The sequence below is a fragment of the Geotrypetes seraphini genome, chromosome 1, assembly GCF_902459505.1.
Source record: "Geotrypetes seraphini chromosome 1, aGeoSer1.1, whole genome shotgun sequence".
Lineage (NCBI taxonomy): Eukaryota > Metazoa > Chordata > Amphibia > Gymnophiona > Dermophiidae > Geotrypetes > Geotrypetes seraphini.
Window position 1 is genome coordinate 29,925,817 of NC_047084.1, and position 24,402 is coordinate 29,950,218.

At 40.1% G+C, this 24,402-nt stretch overlaps 1 protein-coding gene across 3 annotated transcripts in view; it reads left to right on the forward strand.

Annotated features, from left to right (window-relative positions):
• Positions 1-24,402, forward strand: part of IQGAP2 (IQ motif containing GTPase activating protein 2) — a 511,872-nt gene that overhangs the window by 385,132 nt on the left and 102,338 nt on the right. For all 3 annotated transcript variants that reach the window (XM_033929310.1, XM_033929312.1, XM_033929311.1), the window contains 4 exons: positions 9,091-9,258; positions 13,383-13,525; positions 14,047-14,217; positions 21,104-21,187. In XM_033929310.1, the coding sequence (XP_033785201.1) occupies positions 9,091-9,258; positions 13,383-13,525; positions 14,047-14,217; positions 21,104-21,187 (566 nt within the window). The remainder of the gene's footprint in view (positions 1-9,090; positions 9,259-13,382; positions 13,526-14,046; positions 14,218-21,103; positions 21,188-24,402) is intronic.

Here is a 24,402-nt window from a genome sequence, read left to right on the forward strand (position 1 = left end):
GCCATGTCCTTCTTGAGGTGCGGCGACCAATACTGAACGCAGTATTCCAGATGTGGGCGCACCATCGCTCGATACAGTGGCATGATGACTTCCTGTGTTCTGGTTGTTATGCCCTTCTTTATGATGCCCAGCATCCTGTTGGCTTTTTTCGAGGCTGCCGCGCACTGTGCAGATGGCTTCAGTGATGCATCCACCAGCACACCCAAGTCTCTCTCGAGTCTGCTGTCTCCCAACAATACCCCCCCCAATTTGCAGCTGAACAACGGGTTCTTTTTCCCTATATGCATGACCTTGCATTTGTCCACGTTGAAGCGCATTTGCCATTTGTTTGCCCAGTCTTCCAGCTTGTCCAGGTCCCTTTGCAGGTCCTCACACTCCTCCCTGGTCCTAACTCTGCCGCACAGTTTGGTATCGTCTGCGAATTTTATAACCTCACACTTTACCTCCCTTTCCAGGTCATTGATGAATATATTAAAGAGTAACGGCCCCAGCACCGATCCCTGTGGCACACCGCTCGTGACTCCCCGCCAGTCAGAATATTGACCCTTTACTCCGACCCTCTGCAGTCTACCTGACAACCAGTGCTTGATCCATCTGTGCACATCCCCTCCCACCCCGTGGCTCCACAGCTTCTTAAGTAGCCTTTCATGTGGCACCTTGTCGAAAGCCTTTTGAAAATCGAGGTAAATGATGTCTATGGGCTCCCCATTGTCCACCCGACTGCTTATTCCTTGATATAAGGAATCCTTGGAACCAGGTGTGTACCCTGCCTGAGATCCCTACAGTTTTATTTTTAATTTTGATGGTTGTTTTATATGGGGTTATAACCTCGATACTGATTTTTCAGGGCGGAAGGGAGCAGGAGAGTTGGCAAGGATAGTAAGCAACTGATCCTCAGCAGTTGCTTATTTTTGGATCGGCAAACCCAATCGGTGTTTCTTCTTCTGCTTAGTGAATCGATGGCTTCCTACTTTTGCTTGCCATTTCCCCTCATTTGCATGGGTGGATTGGATTTTTGTAGGAGATTGATCGGGCAGCAGTTTAGTGAATTAGGTCAGGGAACAATCGTTAAAACAGTAACTGGGTTTGCGATCATCGGGACAGGATCGGAAGTTTAGCAAATCTAGGCCATAGACTGGGAAGTATGAGTGCTACTTGGTGAAAGTTGATTTTCTTTAAATGGTCAGTCCTTTTCAGATATCCATAGTAGAGGTCGATAATTTATTTTGTAGTAAGGTCCAGTGTCTGACTTAGGGCCACAATCCAGTCAGATTTTCAGGATTTCCCAGTGAATTTGCATGAGATCTATTTGCATAAGAAGATAAGATAAGAAGTTGCCCCTGCTGAGTCAGACCAGAGGTCCATCCTGCTCAGCGGTCCGCTCCCACGGCGGCCCACCATGGTCCCTCATTAATTTTGTATGCAAATAGACCTCATGCATATTCATTTGAAAAATCCTGAAAATCTGACCTGGTGAGCACCGAGATTGGACACCCCTGTTTTGTAACACCCCTATTTTGTAGTTTCAAAGAAAGAAGGTACTTTCTTCAGATTCTTAATCTCAAAGTGGTCAACAAATTTCTTAAGTTTCCAAGAGCAGTGATTGTGACGTCACAGGAAGGAGAGTTTCTTACACTTTAATAGAAATGCTCACCTGCACATCCCCAAAAGAAAGCCTCATCAACATTACATAAGGGTCATAATCATAGAGCTGAATTTTGGCCCTGATTCTATAAACAGCGCCTAAATTGGTAGGTGCCTAGAAAAACGGCATCTACCACATGTCATGCTAGATGCTGTGTATAGAATCACACCTACTAGCACTTAAGATAGGTGCTGGTAGGCATCATAAACTTAAGCACTTGTGTATTAAGCCAGGGTTTTCTTGGCCTAAAATACAGGCACCTAACTCAGTCCGCATCCAAACTCCACCCTTAACCATGCCTATTTTTCAGATAGGCACCTCAGTGTAAACACCTTCATTGCACCTACTGAGTTAAGTTGCCTACTGGCAAATTATATTTTTAAAAATTAGAAACATGGAAACATGATGGCAGATAAAGGCCAAATGGCCCATCCAATCTGCCCATCCGCAGTAACCATTATCTCTTCTTCTCTTTATGAGATCCCACATACCTATCCCACTCTTTCTTGAATTCAGACAGTCTTTGTCTCCACCACCTATTCCGGGAGACTGTTCCACAAATCTACCACCCTTTCTGTAAAAATGTATTTCCTTAGATTACCCCTGAGCCTATCGCTTCTTAATTTCCTCCTATGCCCTCTCATTTCAGAGCTTTCTATCAAATAAAAGAGCCTCGACTCAGGTGCATTTACACCAAGTAGGTATTTAAACATCTCTATCATATCTCCCCTCTCCCGCCTTTCCTCCAAATACATATTGAGATCTTTAAATCTGTCACCATACACCTTATGATGAAGACCACACACCATTTTAGTAGCCTTCCTCTGAACACCATCCTGTTTATATCTTTTTGAAGATGCGGTCTCCAGAATTGCACACAATATTCTAAATGAGGTCTCACCACCACATCTTATACAGGGGTATCTACTGTTAGGCCCCTAGATCAGCACACCTAGCCAATCAAGGCCTAGCTTAATTTTTTAATTGGTTCATTCAGCACTGTTAATTGAACACCACCATTAAAAACCGAGCTATAATCTGTTCTGGAAAGACAGGGTAGGAAGAGACAGAGGTGGAGGGTGATGGAAGGGGGGGGAAGTGAAAGGGAAGAAGCTGGATGAAAAGGAAGGGGGGGAAGGGCAGAAAGATAGGTAGCTGACTCTGGATGGAAGGGGAGACAGATGGGGAAAATATGTATGGAAGGAGAGGCAGAGAGGGAGGGGCAGATGCTGTATAGAAATGGGGAAGACAGATTCTAGATAGAACAGGGGAGAAAGAGGGTAGATGTTTGGGGAGGGGTTAAAAAGGAGGGATATGATAGAAAGGAGAATTAAAAAGGGAGATGCTGGATGAAAAGATGTGGGGCAGAGGTTTGGAAGGAAAAAGGAGGGCAATATGGCAGAGGGAGAGAGAGAGAAGAAGATGTATAGGTGAAGGAATGCAAAGGACTGAATAGAAGAGGGGAGAGACGGGAGGTGAGAGGTGATGGAAGGGAGAGGAGGTAAGAGAGAGGAAGACACTGAATGGAAAGAGAGAGGGAGTTGATACTGTATGGAAGGGGAGAAACTAGAAAATACTGATGGAAAGGGAGAGGGTCAGATGCTTTATAGAAGGGAGACGGAGGGCAGATACAGGATAGAAGAGGGGAGAGAAAGATGGTGTGGGAAGAGACAAATGGTGGGAGATGATGGAAGAGTAAAGAGTAAGGGGAGATGCTGGATGGAAAGGAAAGAAGGAGCACAGCAGATGCTGTATGGAAGTGGGGGAGGGAAAAAAGAGCTTGCTGACATAGAATGGTAGACAAGTAAAATATGGAAGGAAGGGGAGAGGGGGGCAGATGCTGTATAGAGGTGTGGAGGGGCACAGATTCTGGACAGACTAGGGGAGAGAAGGTAGATGTTTGGAGGGGGAGACAGAGAGGAGAGATGATGGAAGGGGGAAGTGAAAGATGAGATGCTGGAAAACACAACTGAAAAAAGTAAATAAGCAGATGACAAAGAATTTTATGTTTAATTTAAAATAAAGTAGTGTGGTAGTTGTGTTAATAAACACTAATAAGTAAAAATAGAAAATGGAAATAAGGTGTTATCTTTATATTGAATTAATTTTAATACCTTTATGACTAATGTTGGAGACCTGTCCTCAGGTCAGGACAGGATACCATAATATCAGTATACTGTCCTGACTTGAGGAAGGAGGTTTGTTCTCGGAAAACTAATTGAAAAATACATTTTAGTCCAATTTTTTTGTTTTATTTGCATGTGTTAATTTGTAATATAGTGGTTGGAATATGTCAGTTTGCTATCAATATATGGATTTTGCAGAGTACAGGGGGACACACATTGCTTTCTCTTTCTCTGGTGTTGGAATGTATGAAGAGTCTAGTTTCTTGGAGGTTCAGTTTAATTTTAATTTCTATTTATATATTGTGGTTACTTATTCTATACTGGGTGAAGATCTGTATTCTGAATGTTTGAAAGAGACCTGGTTTTCTGTTAGCACTGATTGCATTCATTATCTGTTTTAATCTGGTTTGTTTAGTTTTCCAATAGGTTTATTGATGCCTTAGTGGTCACTACAGTGTTCTTGGTACTGTCTTTTCCTAGGTAAGTGCTTCTGTGACTTGTGGAAGTTACTGCTATTATAGTATGTTGGAATTGCTGTGTAGGTCCTGAGAGACGTTTGTAGTGTTTTATGTTACTTAAGTTCACATTATACTTGGTATTGGATTTTGGATTTAGATCATATTTTTCTCAATAATGAATGAAGGCAAATTACATTAAGGTCAGTAGGTATTTTTCATGTTTCTGGAGGGCTTATCATTTTTTTAAGTTTTGTATCTGAGGCATTGGAGGGTTACGTGACTTGTCCAAGATCTCAAGCAACATCAGTGGGATTTGAGTCCTGGCTTCCCTTGTTCTCAGCCGTCTGCTCTTACTATGTTTGGTAATCAGCAAACTGAAGGTTAGTGGAGCTTTGGCAACTAAAGGTTAGTGATCCTTTGGCAAACTACCAAAAACATTGCTAGGTAAACAACAAAGACTAGGGAGACACTCAATGAAGTTACAGGGAAATACTTATAAAACCAATAGGAGGAAATATTTTTTTCTCTCAGAGAATAAAGCTTTGGAATGCATTTCCAGAGGTTGTGGTAAGAGTGGATAGCGTAGCTGGTTTTAAGAAAGGTTTTAAGAAACGTTGCCAGGATGATAGAGATGTGTTTGCCCTCGCTTCTGCAATTAAAGAAATGGCTGTTGCTACAAGGAAAGCACGCACAGCACTTTGGTGTGCTCTTCAGATGACCTTGCCAAAAAGTGCTTTTACTGCTGGACCAGTGGATATGGAGAAGACTTTGCAGGAAATTGTGAATGCTGAAGATAAAGTCTATGAAAACATGAGCAACAGTAATGTCAATAGTCAGAGAAGTGAAGTAATCAAAAACTAATGTCATCAGAAAGAATAATGCACTATTATGTAGCAATATCAGGCTATATGAAATATATATTCTTTTGAATTTTAATGTTCATTTTTCCTTCCAAATTGGTAGTTTAGTAATTTTTTTTTTTTAATGAAGCAATGTGTACTTCTCTGACTAATCTGTAATTTCTTAGCATATTTGCATGAAGATATCTCTTCTCACACCAAATTTTGAGTTGTCATGATAACAGGTTAGTAAAGGTAATTTGATTCTTCTGGATTAACCAAAGTGTTACCGAAAGGGACATTGTCAGGGTTGCTAAAATGGCATAGTAAACATTTGTTCTCAGTTGGTAGCACAACAGTAAAGATATGCAAATTATAGCAAGACATTTCTGTTTCTTGGAATGCATTTCTTGCAGCACCATAAAGGCTAAGTAGTAAAACAAGATTCAAGTAGAAGCATCAAATAGAGAAATATTGGAATTTAAGAACAAGCAAAGAAATCCTATGTTATTTTTTATTTCATTTTCCTCCATGATGCAGCAGTAGAGATTCAAATTACAATAACATCATTAGCCCATCCAGCTGAGCTCTTATAATGCAAAATATGAACAAATGCTAGCCAACCAAGTTTGAATGCATTCAAATTTGCATATAAATCTGTACTAAGGTGCAAAGCATCACTAAATAATTGTAAACTGTGATAAAGATACTTCACCAAAATACCAATTCTGACTTTGACTCTTTGAACCGATTCTACAGTGTAGGTGTTAAAATCTAACGGATCTATTTTTCCTCTTAATATTTCCAAATAATGAATCAAAATGACTTGTAAGCAGCCTGCTGGGTTGCTGTCTAGCTACATAAAGAACAGTTTTGATTGTGATGTAAAGAACTTTAGGTATAAATTCAATATATATTCTAAAAAAAAAAGTAACCCAGAACATATGGGAAAAATAAATTCATAACCTCTTTATTAATGTAAAACAATTATTTAAATTTTGCCATATTTATGAATTTGAAATCCTAGAACCTAAGTATATTATATGGAGGAAAGTACATCAGTTTTTCTCTTAAATTAGTGATACAAATGCTAGTTTCTGAATAAACCTGTTTAAAATAAAAAAAAAAAAAAAAAGAAAGGTTTGGACAATTTCCTGGAGGAAAAAATCTATAGTCTGTTCTTGAGAAAGAAATAGGGAAGCCCCTACTTGCCCTGGATCAGTAGCATGGAATATTGCTACTCTTTGGGTTTTGGCCAGGTACTTGTGACCTGGATTGGCCACAGTGAGAATGGGCTACTAGGCTTGATGGATCTTTGATCTGACACTGCAAGGCTATTCTTTTGTTCTTATTTTATGGTTGTAGTGCAGTGTGACATATTGCAATAATAGGGGAAATCAGAATGGAGTGGGGATTAAAACGTTTTCACGTTACTTTTTAATATTGTTTTAATATGTGTATGAGTATAAATATATTTTATATACAGCTTTGCATTTTCTTTCCAGTTCAATAGAAATAATTTAACCTTGATATTTTTTTTAAAATATAATTTGGCATCATTTTCAAAAATTGCTTGTCTTTGCACCCCCCCACATCCATGTGCCAGCCCAAATCAACTGCTGCTCAGAACACACAATAACTTTCATATCTGTTTTCCTGGCTTAGAGGGAACATTGCTTGAATCCCTCCAGATCAGTCCAAAACCCACCTGTGGTTCATAGCATCAGTTTGTTTTCTATCACTTAAAGCACAGGTGTCAAAGTCGGTCCTCGAGGGCCGGAATCCAGTCGGGTTTTCAGGATTTCCCCAATGAATATGCATGAGATCTATGTGCATGCACTGCTTTCAATGCATATTCATTGGGGAAATCCTGAAACCCCGACTGGATTACGGCCCTCGAGGAGGGACTTTGACACCCCTGACTTAAAGCATAAAGATTTAAATTTAGCTTTTGTTATTCCTGTTGGATCTTTAGTCTGGAGAGAGATATCTTTCCATAACTGTTCTCTGTTAAATGGTTTATTAGTTCCTAGAGGAGTGGTTCTCAACTTTACAGTCCGTTTTTGTTATTCACAGTACTAAAATGTTTGTGAACAGCGAAATTGTGAATAATGAAATGCTGAGTCTATGAGAAAATAGAGGTTGGGTTCCAGTAATACACGTTGCATCTCAAAACCGTGGAAAGTGAACCATGGATCCTATTAGGGAAATAGGGCTAGGTTCCTGCATGGGACAGCACTTGGAGTACCTGTAGATCAGTGGTTCCCAACGGGGGCACTTTAGAAGTCTAAGGGAGGTATTTTGTATCTAAGTCATAGTGAGGGCCAGCTGCCGCCCCCTTGAGCAATTGGCGAATCCAATGGTCACCGATGGCAGCACTGCCATCTTTGTTTTGATTCTTCAACTTTTTGCCACCATGGCACCGTTCTCCCCAAGTCCCGCGCAACTGCCCCAAAGCTTCTCCTCCTATACAAGCCGCCCAGGCGGAAACAAGAAATGCGTCTGAGGAGAAGCTTTAGGGCAGTTGCATGGGACTTTGTTGCTGTGTCCGGATACCTCAAAGAGAAAACTATGAAGAGCGCCTGCGAAGGTGAGGGGAAGGAAGGAAGATGACCCGATAAGGAGAAGAGGTTGAGTGGCGCTGAAGGGATGTGGAGGGAGAGGGGAGAGAGAGAAGCAGACGCTGAAGGGAAGTGGAGAGAGAGGAAGAAGCAGACACTCAGCTCTCTCACTAACAATATTATATTCATTTTTTTAATAACATATTTTTTAAATCATACTGTGAGCAGTACATCAATATTATCTTCTAATAAAATAATTTTAAAAATTTGTCCTTGTTTTTCAATATTTAGTATGTACAATATAGTTTACCCAAGGGAGGGCGCTATCAAATCATTCACTGAAAAAGTGGGCTCTGTTTAAAAAAAGATTGGGAACCTAAGCTGTAGAGCTTGTAATTCAGTCTCTGGATGCTTGGGAGCCATATGTAGAAGCACACACCAGACCACAAAGTGAAAATGAAAGCAAATCTGTTGGGTTTTTGTTTTTTTTTTAAGAGCAGGTCTGCGAATATGCTCAATAGCACAAATGGGGAATATTAGTCACAATTATGTATACCCTGTTATGTCTAATTATGTATATAAACTTGTAACCCATTCTGGAGCTCTTCTGGGAGGACAAGATATAAATCCAAATAAATAAAATGACAATGGATGCAACCGCAGATACACAAAATCGCACATCGGGAATGTGTGAATAACAAGAACAGACTATAATTGTCTTTATTAAATTGCCTTTTTATGATTAATACTGATTGGTTGCACAGAGTCCTTAAGTAATGACATTACAGTTCAGTAGCTCTCAGTCTTCACCTTTTGGCAGGACAGCACAAATCCAAGTGCCTGGACTGGTCTGGAGGGACTCGAAAAAAAATGAGCAGGCTAGAACTATTTACCCCTTTCACTCATTTTTTTTATTCATTTTTGTTCTTCTTGCTTGCATTCTTAAGTCTGACACAGTTCAGCCATTTTGAAAGGGGTAGCTATATCAGTTTGAAATAACAAAGGGAAAGGGGGTGGTATTTGATATAAAAAATGAGAGGCAAGTAACTTCTTAGACTAATCAGTTTATTGAGGTTTGAGGTTTCAAGGACCAGCATCCACTTTGTTTTATCATGATACTGATTGGTGTGCATTCTTATGCTTGTCTCAACTTTTTTTGTGATAAACTTATGTCACTTCTTTCTTCCCTCAGATCCTCTTGGCTCTTTCTGATTAGTTATTAGAATTACATGCCACAGCTGAATATTCTAGGTGGCTAACATTGATCTATGTGAAAATAAAAAACACAAAACTGTATTTCAAAATAGCAATGCTGTATTAAAAGGCAATATGTTAACAAAAGGGCATAACTCGTATCACTAAAACAGAAGAATGAATGTAGTGCTGGCACTGCAGTTTTCTTAGTGTCATTTCTATAGAATATGATCCTTGGTTAATACTTTGTCTCTCTGTATGAATTAGTCATTGCAGGAATTGCAGAGATAAACCAAGTTTTGGAAGAGAATGATGCACAGCAGACTCTGGTTGCTTTACAGTCCCCCAGGCCAGGTCTTAGAGGAGTGATTGCCGCTTGTGCTGAAACCTATCACAAGGACCTCACTAAGGCCAAAAGACAAACAACTGAAGCAGGTAAAACTTATCAAAGATGAGCATGAATGCTAAAAACTCACTGTGGCACTAAAGTACAGTACTTAAAAAAACAAATTGTAAAGGGTGAAACTGTTCAGTTATATTATACAGGAGAGCATTTTATCTTGAGTTCTACTACAAGGGTCATACAGAAATTAATGAGCAGCAATTTTTTAAAAATCAGAATTTATTAATGTAGGAAAAACAAGTACATTATCTTAATGTACAAACTTTATATTATGCAATGAGGTATTGTAACATCATTAGCTTGTATCACAGGCAGTAGATACAAAATGGCTGACACTGATGTTTTGTCAATGTTCTTGTCATTGAATTCCTGATGCAGAAATTCTCTAAAGACTTCATCGTGCATAAGGAGATGTGTGCTAGCAGGAGATGGGTGAAATATTTCAAAGATGGAAACATGAGCATCCATGATCAGCCTCGAAACGGTCGCTCTCGCACTGCCTGCATTGAACGCAACAAAGAAAGGGTTGTTAACATCATTAAAGAAGACACATGTCACTGTGAATGAAATCAAAACAAGAGGAGTACTGTGGAGTTGATGATCGTGATGCCGTATTTATTGAATCACAAAACAAATATAGTTCTTTGCATAATCAACTGTATCCACATAGTCTAAAAAGTTTTAAGAGGTACGGGCTATGTTTCAACTCAGTTGTTTTCCTCAGGGGTCCTAAGATAAAACATACATCTTTTTAAAAATATAGTAGGGAAAAAGTGTGAGTGAAGATTATAAACCAGTGTAAATGTGGGGAAGATAGTTCGACGTGTGTAACACATAAAAGTAAAAATGTGTGGATATGAGATAATAGAAAACTGTTCTTATGTGAATAAGAAGTGATGAAAGGGCTTATGTAGAGTACAATTAAAGTGAGAAGACTTATTGCAATTACAATTAAAGTGCGCGAGTGCATAATTGGTGTTCATCAAGGTGGGACGGTTAATAGTAATAGTAATTAGTGAGGATAAAGCAGCGCATAAAGATGAACTGTGAAAAGGTCTATAAAAAAGAAACCCCAGTTAAATTTTCTTTGAGAGGTATGCGAGCTGAGCTGGAATGCTCTATCTAACTTAGGAAAAGAAAGTAAAGGACGCCACGATTATTTTCTACTCCCCTGGTTCATCTCTTATTTTGTTACAATCCACATTGAGCCTTGGCTTAACATCCATCCTTAGGTATGTGTTGTCAGTTACACCAAAAAATCCAATCATCTTTATGCGTTGTTTTAACCTCATTAATTACTATTAACCATCCTATCTTGATGATCACCAATAAGCACTCGCACACTTCAATCATAATTGCAATATGTCTTCATCACTTTAATTGATGTGCACTTTAAACCCTTTCACCACTTCTCATTCACAGTTTCTTATTATAATAATAATAACAGCTTATATACCGCAATACCGTGAAGTTCTATGCGGTTTACAAAGATTAAGCAAAGGTACAAATTGATTGACTTTAAGAGGGGAGGAAGAAAGAGGGTTAATAGGACAGGAAATCCATTTTTGAGGAGAGAGTGATCAATAGAACAAGTTAATCGCTATAGAGGGGAGAGAGAAGAGAGGATCAGTTGTCTAGATACTTTAGGAACAGGTGTGTTTTCAGACGTTTCCTAAATTCCTCATAAGTAGTGGGCAAAAGCAATTGTTCTAGGTCTTTACCCCATGATGCTGCTTGGTGCGAGAGATGTTCATGGTGTTTTTTCAGTTTACAACCTCTCACTGGGGGGGAAACGAAGTTGGAATGTGAGCTTCTCTTGTTATCTCATAGCCACACTTTTTTACTTTTATGTCGAACTGTCTCACCCACATTTACACTTGTTCACAATCTTCACGCTCACACTTTTTCCCTACTATATTTAAAAAAGATGTATGTTTTATCTTAGGACCCCAGAGGGAGACAATTGAGTTGAAATATGGCCTGTGTTACATTTGTGATTCAATAAATCCAGCATCACGAACATCAACGCCACAGTACTCCTCTTGTTTTGGTTTCATTCTTGCCTCATTTCACTGTGAATTAGCTGGCTGGCTTTTTTGTTAACTGTGAATGAAATCATAGCAAAATTTGGAATAGGACATAGTACAGGAAATGAATGAATGCTTAGGCTATTGAAAAGTTTGTGTCTGCTGGGTCCCACGTTTGTTGACCGAAAACCACAAAGTTCAGAGAAAAACCATCATTCGAGACTGCTTTCAGAGATATTGAAATGAAGGAGATGATTTTTAATGAGCATTGTGACAGGCGATGAAAACTGGTTCCATCATTATGAACCTGAAACAAAACGGCAAAATATGGAATGGCACACTTGAATTCTCCAGCCAAGAAGAAAGCAAAGACAGTGCAATCTGCTGGGAAAGTTATGGGCACCATTTTCTGGGATGCAAAGGGGTGCATTCTGGTTGAATTTCTTGATCCTAAGGAAACTATAAATGTTGCTTATTTAAGAAGCTCGGTCATGCATTGCATGATAAATGCCCTGGAAAGAAAAGCATACTGCAACACGATAGCATGCGGCCTCATTCTGCTTGTCTGACCACAGAGGAAATTGAGAAAATGGGTTGGGAAGGTCTTCTGCACCCTGTCTACAGTCCCAATCTGGCACCCTCTGATTGCTATCTTTATGGCTTTGTGAAGGAACAGATGTGAGGCCAACACTATGAGACGATGGCTAATATCCAGAAAGCAGTGCATCTGTATCTTCAGGCAGCTGGTACAGAGTTCTACCACAAGAGAATTTTCAAGCTTGCAGAACAATGGGAAAAATGTATGCAGGAAAATGGCGACTATGTGAAAGTGAAGGAAAGTCTGTACATTTAGATGATGTACTTGTTTTTCCTACATTAATAAATTCTGATCTTTAAAAAATTGTTCCTCATTAATTTCAGTATGATACTCGTACTTTTCCATCTCTGAAAAAAATTAGTTTGTGTATTAGTACATTTTAATGTCTGTATCATACCCTTCCATCTCTCCTTTCCTCTAGGCCAGTATTTCTCAACCTGGGTACGTGGACCGCATGTTGGGGGTATGTGGGCTGACCGTCGATTCCTCCCTTCTACCCGCCACCCACCAGCTCCATTTAATTATCACTCACTGCAACCCACCCACCGCCGCCTCCTGCCAGCTCCATTTAATTATCCACCACCACTGCTGCAACTCCGGGAAGTGAAGGGCCAGGCGATTGCACACCGCCAACCCACAAGCCTTCCCTCCTCCCCCTTCCCCCGACGTCAATTCTGATGTTGGAGAGAAAGTTCCTGGCCAGCCAATTGCTGTATCTTAGTTGGAGGGAGGGAAATGTAGACTGTGGCAGTTAACGGGTGGTGGCAGGTAGTGGGGCAGAGCTGAGGAGACAAATGAAATTAACGTGTATAAATATTTTTAATGCACATTATTCTCTTTTTAACGTATTCGCATTATAAATTAAAACAAATTGGAGAAAATATTTCTTCAGTCGACATGTAATTAAACTTTGGAATTAATTGCCAGGGAATGTGGTAAAAGCAAGTTAGCTTAGCAGGGTTTAAAAAAGATTTGGATAATTTCCTAAAAGAAAAATCCATAAACCATTATTAAAATGGACTTGGAAAAATCTACTATTTATTTCTAGGATAAGCAACATAAAATATTTATCTTTTGGGATCTTGTCAGATACTTGTGACCTGGATTGAGCCACTGTAGGAACTAGGATACTGGGCTTGATGGACCATCAGTCTGCCCCGTTATGGCAGATAAACTTTGATGCTTCATATTTAGTTATAGTTGACTTGACTGGAGTCTGTACGGATTTTTGAACCTAAGACTTGTCACTGGCTTACTCTTCCTCATGTACATGTCCCGATACAAAATAAATGGAATTCCTGATTGTTTCCCTCTGTCCCGTACTTCAGAACATAAGACTATATAACCAGGGGGAAAAGCCTTCTTTTTTAAAAACATTCTGATCCTAATTTGCTTGTTGGAACATGAGGTATGCTCTGTTTGGTGTTGCTACTTAGAGTAACTTGATGAAGCGAGAGGCGTGAGATCTACAGATGTGTATATTGCATCCAGATTTACAGAAAGAAAACATTGTTATGCATTTGATCTTTAGGAACTGATGAAAGTCCCTGGATTAAACTAAGAATGAAGGATAGGTACGATTACTATTATAATGTGAAAAGTGAAGAGGGAACTTGGCTACAACCAGAAGGAATTCTACTAAACAATACTTGGCTTACCAGAGAAGAGATACAGGTATGGAGTTATATTTTATGCTTAGGAGAAGGAAAAGAAGAAAATATTATTGAAAAGAATGATACCAAAATAAAGTAAATCTATGGGAACTTGAGATACACTGGAAATAAAGCCTGCTATGTTCTTGGCTGTGCCTTAGAGTGTGCACCATTGAAGTGGAGATGACTGAACACATGAAGGTATGTCTGTATAGTATTTAGTACTTCTAATAAAAGGACTATTGCTTCAATTTATTGCATAGTGTTAGACCCTTCTAAAATGCTTGTTGAATTATGCAGTATTTGACCATCTTTCACTCAGTGTTTTGATTTATATGCATTTTATAATGTATGTCCATTCAAGTTTACATTTACTTTTTAGTTTCAGCTGCTTTTGTGGGGTGATTTTATAAAGTAGGATTGAAATAGTTGCCTAATCGGCTTCCCAAATTAGTTGGTCTGTTATAAAACCATTCTCATGAAGTGCAACTCATTTGTGTTTTAGTTCTTTTGGGGGGTTTTCAACTTGATTTTTCTTTCCAGTTTATTATTGAACAAGATTCAGCAAATTATAATCGTGAACAGCTATGGTTTGCAAATGAAAACTTGATCATTCAACTACAAGCTTGTGCCAGGGGTTTCCTTGTCAGAAAAGCTTTTCGAGAGAGGAAAGCATATCTTCACAAACAAGAACCTTTTGCAATCAAATTACAGGTATGGTAACGCTAATAACATGTATACTGCCTGTGAATGCTGGCATCAATTAAGCACATCCCCAGCCAATAATTTATTCTGTTTCTGGTAAATCAAGAAGCATCTGAAATGAGCCAATCTAGATATAGTAAAACAAGTCTAAAGGATGTATTCTTACTTCCTGTATATTTGTGGGAGTGGTATTACAGTATGTCCAGGAACAGTTGCATCCAACATATGTACCCTTCACTTCCACATAGCTTGCACTAAAGTACCTTTTCCCATTCACAAACATGTTTAACATGTACAACAATGGAGCACAGAAATGAAACAGACCTAAATGTAAGGCAATCCTCTTCCTCCAGCATTTTTCTGATTGTACTTGATCCCCACTCCTATAATCACTACTAACAAATCACTAGTTCCTGTATAGCTTGATTGCTGAAAGGAGGTCGCAGACAGAAAGGTGGACATTACATTACATTACATTAGGGATTTCTATTCCGCCATTACCTTGCGGTTCAAGGCGGCTTACAAAAGATTTATAAACAGGGTTACAATGGGAGAACAATAGATTTGCTAGAGTGGTAGAGAGCAGATCTTTTGATATTTCTTTGGTAGTTAAGAACAGGGAGGCTTAACAGAAGATTTATAAACTACAATTGTCCTTGCTATGATAGTAAAGGGTAGATCCTTTGTCTATTTTAGTGTTGTTGAGAATATGTGAGGTTATGGCTGTTTCAGGAATTTCTTGAAAAGTATAGTTTTTAGTTCTTTTCTGAATGTCTTGTAGTCTGGGATGGACATCAGAAGGTTGGAGATCCGGTTGTCCAGTCTTGCTGCTTGAGTGGCTAGGAGGCCGTCATGTAGTTTTGATCGTTTTACTTCTTTGATCGGGGGGAGAATGAATGGGGAGTGTGTTTTTCTGTGTCTGGTTGTGGATGCTGGGATGAGGCGGTTGTTCAGATAGGACGGGCTGTCTCCGTTAAAGAGTTTTAAATAACATGCAGTAGAATTTGAATTGTATTCTTTCTTGGATTGGTAGCCAATGTGAGTTGATGTAGGCTTCTGTGATATGGTCATGTTTTCTTAATGAGTAGATGAGTCTTAAAGCTGTATTTTGGATTGTTTGTAGTTGTTTGGTCATAAAGGTTGGGCATGGGAGGTAGAGGATGTTGCAATAGTCCAGTAGTCCTAGGATTAGGGATTGTACTATAAGCTGGAATTGTGTTCTTTCAAAGAATTTCTGAATTTATCTGAGATTTCTCATGATAGCGAAGGATTTCTGTATTGTGTTGTTTATTTGCGGTTGCATGGTACAGCATCTGTCTATAGTTATTCCTAGTAGTTTTATGGTGGTTTGGATGGGGTAGTTGATTGAGTTGAGTTATAGGTTGGCTATGGTTTGGATTTTGTCATTTTCGAAGAGAATGAATTTGGTTTTGTCTGGGTTGAGTTTAAGTTTGTGATCTTTCATCCAGGTCGTAATGGAGTCTAGTGTTCGTTGTAGTGTTTTAGTCAGGGAGGACTTTGATTGCTCATAGGGTATGAGAATGGTAATGTCATCCGCGTAACTGTAGGTGGTTATGCCTAGATTGTCTAGATGTGTTCCGAGAGAAGCAGTGTATAGGTTGAAGAGGGTAGGGGATAGTGGGGATCCCTGTGGTACTCCGCAGGGGTTTGACCAAGGTTTTGATTTTTCTTTGTTAGATTTTACACTGTAGGTTCTGGATTTTAGGAAACCTTCAAACCAAGAGTATACTTTGTCTGAGATACCTATTGTATCCAATATTTGCAGAAGGATATTATGGTCTACTAGATCGAATGCTGCAGTTAGGTCCAGTTGTATGAGAAGTATTTTTTTCCTGTGCTTAGTTGTTGTCTGATTGTATCCATGAGGGAGCCAAGTAGTGTCTCTGTGCTGAAGTTTGTTCTGAAGCCAGATTGCATGGGGTGGAGTGGGTTATGGTCATCCAGATAGTTGGTGAGGAGTTTGGCTACTAGGCCTTCTGTGAGTTTGACGTATAGTGGTATTGAGGCAATAGGTCTGAAGTTGGATGGTTGGTCTGGTGGATCTTTTGGGTCTTTTTGGATTGGGGTGATGATGATTTCGCTGAGGACCGAGGGGAAAATGCCGTCTTTGAGCGTGGTTTGAATCCATTGTAGAAGTAGAGTACGGAATTTTACACTGGAAGTAGTAAGGAGATATGAAGGGCAGTGGTTGAGGTCACAGGAGGTGTGGCTGTATTTTTTATAGAGATTGTTGAGTTCGGACCATTGTATATTGGGGAAATGTGACCAAGTTCTGTCTGCTGCAGTTGAATCTTTGTCTGTGGGGTGAGTTGTGATTAGGAGGGATGGGGTAACATTGAGGGTGGCTCTGGCGTTTGTGATTTTGTTCTTGAAGTGTTCTGCCAGGAGGGTAGCTGAGGGGGGAGGGGTATTATTAGTGGTTGTGTAGGGTTTGGTATCTGTGAGGTCTTTTAAGATTTGAAATAGTTTTTTGGAGTCTTGGGTTTCTGTTTGTATAATGAGTTTTTCTCTTGTCCTTTAGTAGGAGTTTGTATTGTTTGTTGATATTTTTCCAAGCGATTTTAGTTTGATCTAGGTTTGTTTTTCTCCATTTTCTTTCTAGTCTTCTACACTGTCTTTTGAGTTGGAGCAGTTCATTGTCGAACCATTGTTCTGATCTCCTGCTGGTTCTGGTTTTGGTTTGTAGTGGGGCTAATTCATCAAGGATGTTGGTTGATAGATTTTTCCAATGAGATATGAAGTCTATTGGGTCGCAGTCTTGGATTGTTTCATCTACTTTTGACTAGAAAGTGGTTGGCTCGATATGTTTGCGTGAGGTGTATGTTATTTTTTTGGATTGAGGTGTAGTTTTGGTCTTGGTCCAGCTGAGGTTGAAGTTGTATGTGTAGTGGTCTGACCAGAGGGAGGGGGACCAGGTTCCGTTGGGAGTTAGGATTGCTGGGGTGGATGTTTGGTGGGTCATGAATGCTGCGATGTCCAGTTGATGGCCTTTTTCATGTGTGGTTTGTGGGTTTAGGATTTGGAAGGATAGGGCATTGAGAAAAGATAGACAGTTTTTTGCTGGTGTGGAGGCTGGGTCATCTAGGTGAAGATTTAAGTCTCCAAGGATGAGGTTATATTCTGCTGTTAGAGTTTTGGTAGATGAAGTTTTCGAATTCCGGTCTCACTGTTGTCCAGTTACCTGGTGTTATATAACAGAGCATGCAGTTTAGTGAGTTTTTTAGTGTAGTGCTTGTAAGGTGACAGGCTAGGAAGTCCATTTGTGGGGTGGAAGTTTTTTCTAGTATGTTTAGGATTAGGGAGTCCTTTATTATTATTGCTAGTCCTCCTCCTCTTTTTTTCTCCCTACAGGTCACTGTTATTTTGTACCCCTGAGGGCATACCTCTGTTATTTTGGGGTCTGTTTCAGAGGTTAACCAGGTTTCTGTGAGGAAGAGGCAGTCTAGGTTTTCAGTTTTTATCCAATTTTTTATGTGTTCTGTTTTGGGTCCTAAGGCTCTGATGTTTACGTAGGCACAATTCAGCGAGGCGATGTCTGTTGATGATAGTGAGCCGTTTTAGGGTATATGAGTGCTTTGGAAAGAGGTTGAGGTTTGGTTTTGGGATGCATAGGTCGTCTTCTCCAGGTTAGGGTGATAGGATGTTGAGAGCTGGTATGGTGGTTCAAATTTCTTGTTGTGAGGGGTCTTCTGTTGAGTTGCTGGATATTGGTTGCAGTGGAACATGTGGGTGTGATGGGCAGGTTGTTTGCTTTTACTTTCCATCTGGTGATGAGGAGGATTATCAGTAGGGTGGCTTGAGAGTGTGTTTTCAGGGCTAGCTTCATGTTTGGTGTCTGGGGATGAGTGAGTGGATTGGATCAGAGTGTTGGCGAGTGAGTGGATTGGACCAGAGACGGGGTTTCGGGGGACGGAGCAGGGCTCCTACACGGCCCGAGGTCGCTGGTGTAGCAGAAGCAGCTCCCGGTGGCAGAGGAGCTGCTTTTGAAGAGGCAGTATCATCGCTGGGGTTTCGGGGGGCGGAGATGCATGCCTAAAAAATGAAAGTATTTGTTACAGCTAATAAGATGAGCATAGGAATTGTTCATCTAGGAATTACCCATGAGACTTCTGCCAAACCCTGTTACAATGGAATTCTTTTGTTATTATTCCACATTGCTAGGACTGTCTGTTTTCTTACCACTAGTAGTCATCTTGTAGATTCAAAGTTCTTGCAGGAGTACTACAAGTATATAGTACATGATAGGTTTAGGTCAGCTTCAGTCTTTATAAGCGATATTGGGAAAGAGTTAGAAGAGAGAGTTTGCAGAAGTGAAAATCTGAAAGAGGAAACAGACCAATAGCTGTAGAAAACATTAAGGTTTGGCAGCTCTACTTTAATCCAGATATGTGCAAAATAATGCATGTGAATTGAAGGAATATAAGGGCCACCTACCTTCTTGGAAGGGATGATCTAGCAGTTATCAAATAGGAGACCTGGAGGCTATCATCTCTGATGTTGTCTTCAAAGTAGAAAGTCATCGTTGCAAAGTAATTTAAGACTTTTGATAGCAAACTGGGAAACCCAAATGGCCTTTATCTGTTAAAATCTTCTGTGTTTCTATATGGCTCCCTCCAGAAGGATCAGCTTCTTAACAAGAAGGACCCCTATGCAGTATGCACTCTTGCTGTTATCCCTTAATCACTCTCTTAAGCAATAGTCCTAACTGTGCTGTTGAATTCTCAGAAAGCCAAGTGGTAAAGGTATCAGGAAGTTGTTACCCTCATATAGCCTTCAAAAAACATTGGGCAGAAGTCAAGCCACAGCTAGGTAAGATTTGGATTTAGCTCATACATTTCTAAGTAGTTCAAGTAAAGTATTCAGATGTAAGTAAGTATTTTCCTGTCCCTGAGGGTTTACAATTTTAAGTGTGTACCTAAAGCAGCGGAGGGTTAAGTGATTTGCTCAGGATCATAGGGAACAAGAAGAATTGTAGTGTTATTGTCCAGAGCTCTATTACACTTAGAGGTCAGTTCTGTAAAGAAGCCCCTATATTTGGATAAACATAAGAATAGCCATTCTTGGGTAAACCAATGGTCCATCTAGCCCAGTATCCTGTTTCCAAAAGTAGTCTTGCAGAATCCCAAATAGTAGCAAGATTTCATGTTGCCAAACCCAGATATGGCACCGCTGTCCCCATCTCAATCACCCCTTGTTTTTTGCCTTCAAGTCTCTGAGCATATATATTTTTTGAATTTTGTTTAAACAGATATCATCATTATTGTGAAACTGTTTGAACATCTTATAGGGGAGTGATTTTTTTTCTATTTTTGATATATTGTCTTTGATCACCCTCAGTGATATTTTGCCAATAAGTTGGTTTCCCCATTAATTGATTGACTGAGTCTCTATCTCAATAGCAGACTTTAGAGTTTGCTTCTGGGAACTTATCCAAAAGTTTGACTGTTGTGGCTTTTCTCACCAACATCCAAGGCCACACAAAAGAAGACTTACATTTCAGGACTTATCCAGTCACAGTGCTCTGTGTTTCTGCCCCTAAGCTGTAGAGTACCTTTTGAGCCTATTCTATAAAATACTAGCATGACTGGGTAAATATACATATGTTTAGGTTCAACCACTTTCTCCAGCCAAAGAATTGGTGTAAGTACTTGTACCTAGATTGGCAAGATGCATGTGTAACTTATATGTCCATTAATAGTTAGTATTCCTCCAGTCACACAAATGATTTTTAAAATCTTTCTGATTTTGCTGAAGCTGATGTAATGAGGATGACACATGTTGGCATCAAGTCAGAACTGCTAACAAAATATAAACCAGGAGAGGTCTATATTCAAGTGCCCTGCCCTTCCAGGCTCTGCACTCAGCTCCCTCCCTCCCTCCCCTACCTTGCCAGGTTCTGCCCCCAGTCCCCCTGCCTTATCAGGTTCTGCCCCCAGTCCCCCTCCCTCCCTGCCAGGCTCTACACCCTGTCCCCCCCCCTTCCTCCTGATGCCTTGCAGGCCTCCACCAGCCTATTGTAAGACCTGGTGGTCCATTTCATCAGTCTTTTTAGTGGTAACAAGCCTCCTGGATTCTAGGGCAAACCTTTTCCTTTAAGTCAACACATTCTCTCTTCTGAGATTCAATTTCACACAGATCCTTCCCAATAGGAGTAATTTTGTACCTCCTTCAATAGTCCAACTCCAGAGAAGGTTTTATTTTCTTGATCCTGTTTAATTGAGGGCCAAGTGGCTGTTCCACTCTTCAAATAACACACCACACTGGACATAACTGAAAAAGTCAAGGAAGGCTTCAGATGCATCAGAAAATAAGTAGGCCCAAGGGTTAAGCCCAAACACACCCTGCTTCTCTCAAGCAATCTTCTATCACAGTACAGCACTCACCAGTGTATCTGGTTTATATGAAGATTGTTTTTAGAATTGTGCATCGCCTTGAATATATGATTAGGCAATCAATCAGATTTTAAATAAACTTGAAACTTGATCAGCAGTCCCAGAAGGAGGATGCTTTAACCAGATGGTCTGCATCTTATCTCTCTACTGACTTACAGTGGTCAGTGGAGAAGGTCCTGGATAGATCCTTACATTGGTATGTAAGCAGGGACAGACTCAGGCCAAGAGCTGAACGAGCCTACTATAGTAGAGGTGGTGAAATTTCCAGTTTTATTACTTAAGCTCTGTCTTTCAAAGATGAACAAAGAGTTCCATTTTCTAGTACCAATATTGTGATCTCTTAAAAAAAAAAAAAAGAACCAGAGCTTCATTCTTAGAAAAATTTGTTATGATGTTCACAGAAATTAGTATGTATGAATGTTGAAGTTGTTTTACAATAATTCATTTGATGAAGGGTCCCTCCCCTTCCCCATTTTAATTAGGCATCCTGGAAAGGCTATAAACAGAGGAAATTATACACCGATCGCCTGCGAGTGCTTCAAGGAAACATTCTGGGCATCATCAAGGTATGTTAAATTTTAAACTCTGTGTAGCCACTGCCTGTTGAATTCTAGAATAAAAGGGCACTTTAAGCTTGGTATACCAACGAAAGCACGCAGGACATTGGCACGCTGACACCTGTGCGCAAGACCAATGCGTGCCATTGATTCCGCCGCTTTAACGCCTTACCACTAGTGTTCCGAGGGGAGTGGGGGGAACCCCCACTACACTTAGAAGTGGTTGCGCTCCCGTTGGAGGGGGAACCCCTCCCAGTACACTGAAAACTTCTGTTCTCTCGCTGTTCGGAAGTTTTCAGTTTAGTGAGGGGGGTACCACACCCCCAGCGGGAGCATGAGCAGTTTTAAGTATAGTGTAGGGGGTTCCCTCCCCACACCCCCTCAGAATGCTAACGGTAAGATGTGAAAGTGGCGGAACTGGCAGCTCACATTGGTCCTGCATACAGATGTCGGCGCGAGATTGTCTGCTTGCCAATGTCCGACGCGCTTTTGATGTTCCTCCTTTTAAGCTCAGATGCTGTTAGTAGTGCATGATGACAATTTCCTTTTTCTATTCACTTTCCCAACATAAAAGTTAATTTATAAGAAAATAGTTGAAAGTGGCTGGATCCACCACTTTTAACCGGTGCTAAAGTTAACACCAAGTTTTAGATAGCAGTCCTTAGTTTGGAGATGGGGGGGGGGGGGCGGTAGGGTGAGGAATCTTGGTCTCTCTACTTATGAATACAGTATTCCTGCTGCTTGGGAGTTTGGTTAATAGGGAAATATTTTCATTTGAAATAAATGGGGCATGTCAACACCATTTCCCATGTTGTTGTTTTTTCCTGAAATGATGGAAAATCCCAAAATTTCAAGTTTCTTCATATGTCTTTAATACTGCACACATTTAGAAACATAGAAACATAGAAAAATGACGGCAGATAAGGGCCATAGCCCATCAAGTCTGCCCACTCCACAGACCCACCCCCCTAAGTCTGCTCTCCTGGAGATCCCGCTCTTAATGACCCATCCTTAACTCCACCCTCTTAGGGATCCCACATGGGCATCCCATTTACCCTTAAAATCTGGCACGCTGTTGGCCTCGATTACCTGTATCGGAAGCTTGTTCCAATGATCAACCACTCTTTCGGTAAAGAAATACTTTCTGGTGTCACCATGAAATTTCTTGCCCCTGAGTTTAAGCAGATGCCCTCTTGTGGCTGAGGGTCCTTGGAGAAGGAAAATATCTTCCCCAGAAAGAGACCTCCTGTAATGAAAAAAAAGGGGGAACCTCCCTTTTCCCTAACAAAATGAAAATGCCTGTAAAAGACACAAGAAATTATTTGAAATGAAAATTTTCATGCAGCACACCCCTATTGATTAAGTAGAAATCTAACATTTTATATACAAACTTGAAACTGGAAGGGGAGACAACATTCAGCACTCCAGTAACTCACACAAGTGATCAGTGGGTTTATCAGCCACGATATTCATCTAATCTCATCTGAATTTCTGTATCACACTTATCTGGAATAGATTCAACGTGATCTACAAGTTCTGATGATTGTACAGGTGATTTACAAGTTCTGATGATTGTATAGGTGAAAAGGGAGTTATAGATTTGTTTGTATTTGACTCCTTTGGATGAAGAAAGCATTAGTAGGTTTGTGCTGTGGATCCTAGATAAGTGTGATTTAGAGAAGAGTTGAATTATTTTCTCTGAGGTGTTAGCATGTAGGGTATGGAACGATGCAGGATAGCTTGCATGTGATTCATGCATGAAGTTTGTTGTAATATTCTGATATAGTGTCATATTTTTTTTAGTCTGAAGATCAGTCTGATTGCTGTATTTTGAGAGAGGAATTCAGACCAGTATATAGTGAGTTGCAATAGTCAAGCTTAGATAAGACCAGCATTTGGACTAGGATGACAAAATGGTGATTGGGGAAGTAAGGGCAGATCAGTCTTAGTTGCTTCCGCTGGTAAAAGGTTTTTCTCCATAAGTTGGAGATCTGGGGTTCATTTGAGAGAGAGGAGTTGAGTATCATTCCTAGAACTTTGGCAGTTTTGTCTAGAGTAGTTCCTGATGGTAGTAATAGGGATGTGAGGACTGTCTGAGATGAGTTGTGGAACCATAGTAATTGGTTTTGTTTGTGTTAGCTTGAATTTATGTAACGCCCAGGAACATATTTTTTTTCCTATGCCATCTGATGCTTTTGTGAATGTTTCATTCAAGCCTGTTCCAAGTGGAATGAGCAGGAAGATGTAATTTGCATAGGATAGAATGTATTCTCCCTTAGTGAAGGAGATGTCACCTAGGAAGCTCATAAATATGTTGAATAATATGGGGGATAGAGGGGAACTCTGGGGGACATTGCAGAGCAGAAGAATTTCCAGGTTTGAGAGAGACTGTCATCTTTCCAGAAACAGTATTCTCTATTTGTTAGAAAGTGTCCAAACCATTTGAGAACTGACACGGTTAGGTCTAGTTCATTTAGTTTGGTAAGTAATAAGTCATGGTCTACAGAGTCAAAGGTGGCTGTTATGTCAAATTAGAGTAGAATTGACTGTTGTCCTATACTCAACATCTGTTTAATTTTGATGGTAAGGTCAGTAGTAGGAGTTCTGTGCAGTGATATGTGTGGAAACCAAAATGAGTGACATGAAGACAGGAGAATTTATTAATGTAGGTAGAGAGTCGAGTGCAAATTAGGGTTTCGAGTAGTTTGATTTAATAGAGTAATACCAGCAATTAGTCAGAAAATTGAGGGTTGGATAGGTCTGCTCCTTGGATTTTAGGAATCAGTGTGAGTGCAATGCGTTCCATACATTCTGGCAATTCGCCAGTCACTAATAAGTTGTTGAGTGAGACTAGCCATAGTGTTATAGTCTTTGGGAAGTATGTGAAGAGACGTGAAGGACATTTATCTAGAACACAGCTTTTGTTGGATAAGGGATGTTACGAGTGGTATGCCCAGGGCAGGATTAATTCTTCGAGGGCCCCTAGGCACACAAGTACACTGGGTCCCCCTGGCCCTGACCCGCTCCTGCCCTGCCCGTACCCTGCCCCCATTTATTTGTTTTCTTATTTATTTCTTTATTTCTACTTGTATTTCTTTTTTTTTTTTTTTTTTTTCAAAATAAAGATTAGCATACCTATCACTGGCAAACAAAATCCTGCCCTTTTTCATTTGCTGGCAATTGCAGAAGATTGCTTTTAAGTGAAACGTACCTGCCATCCCCAT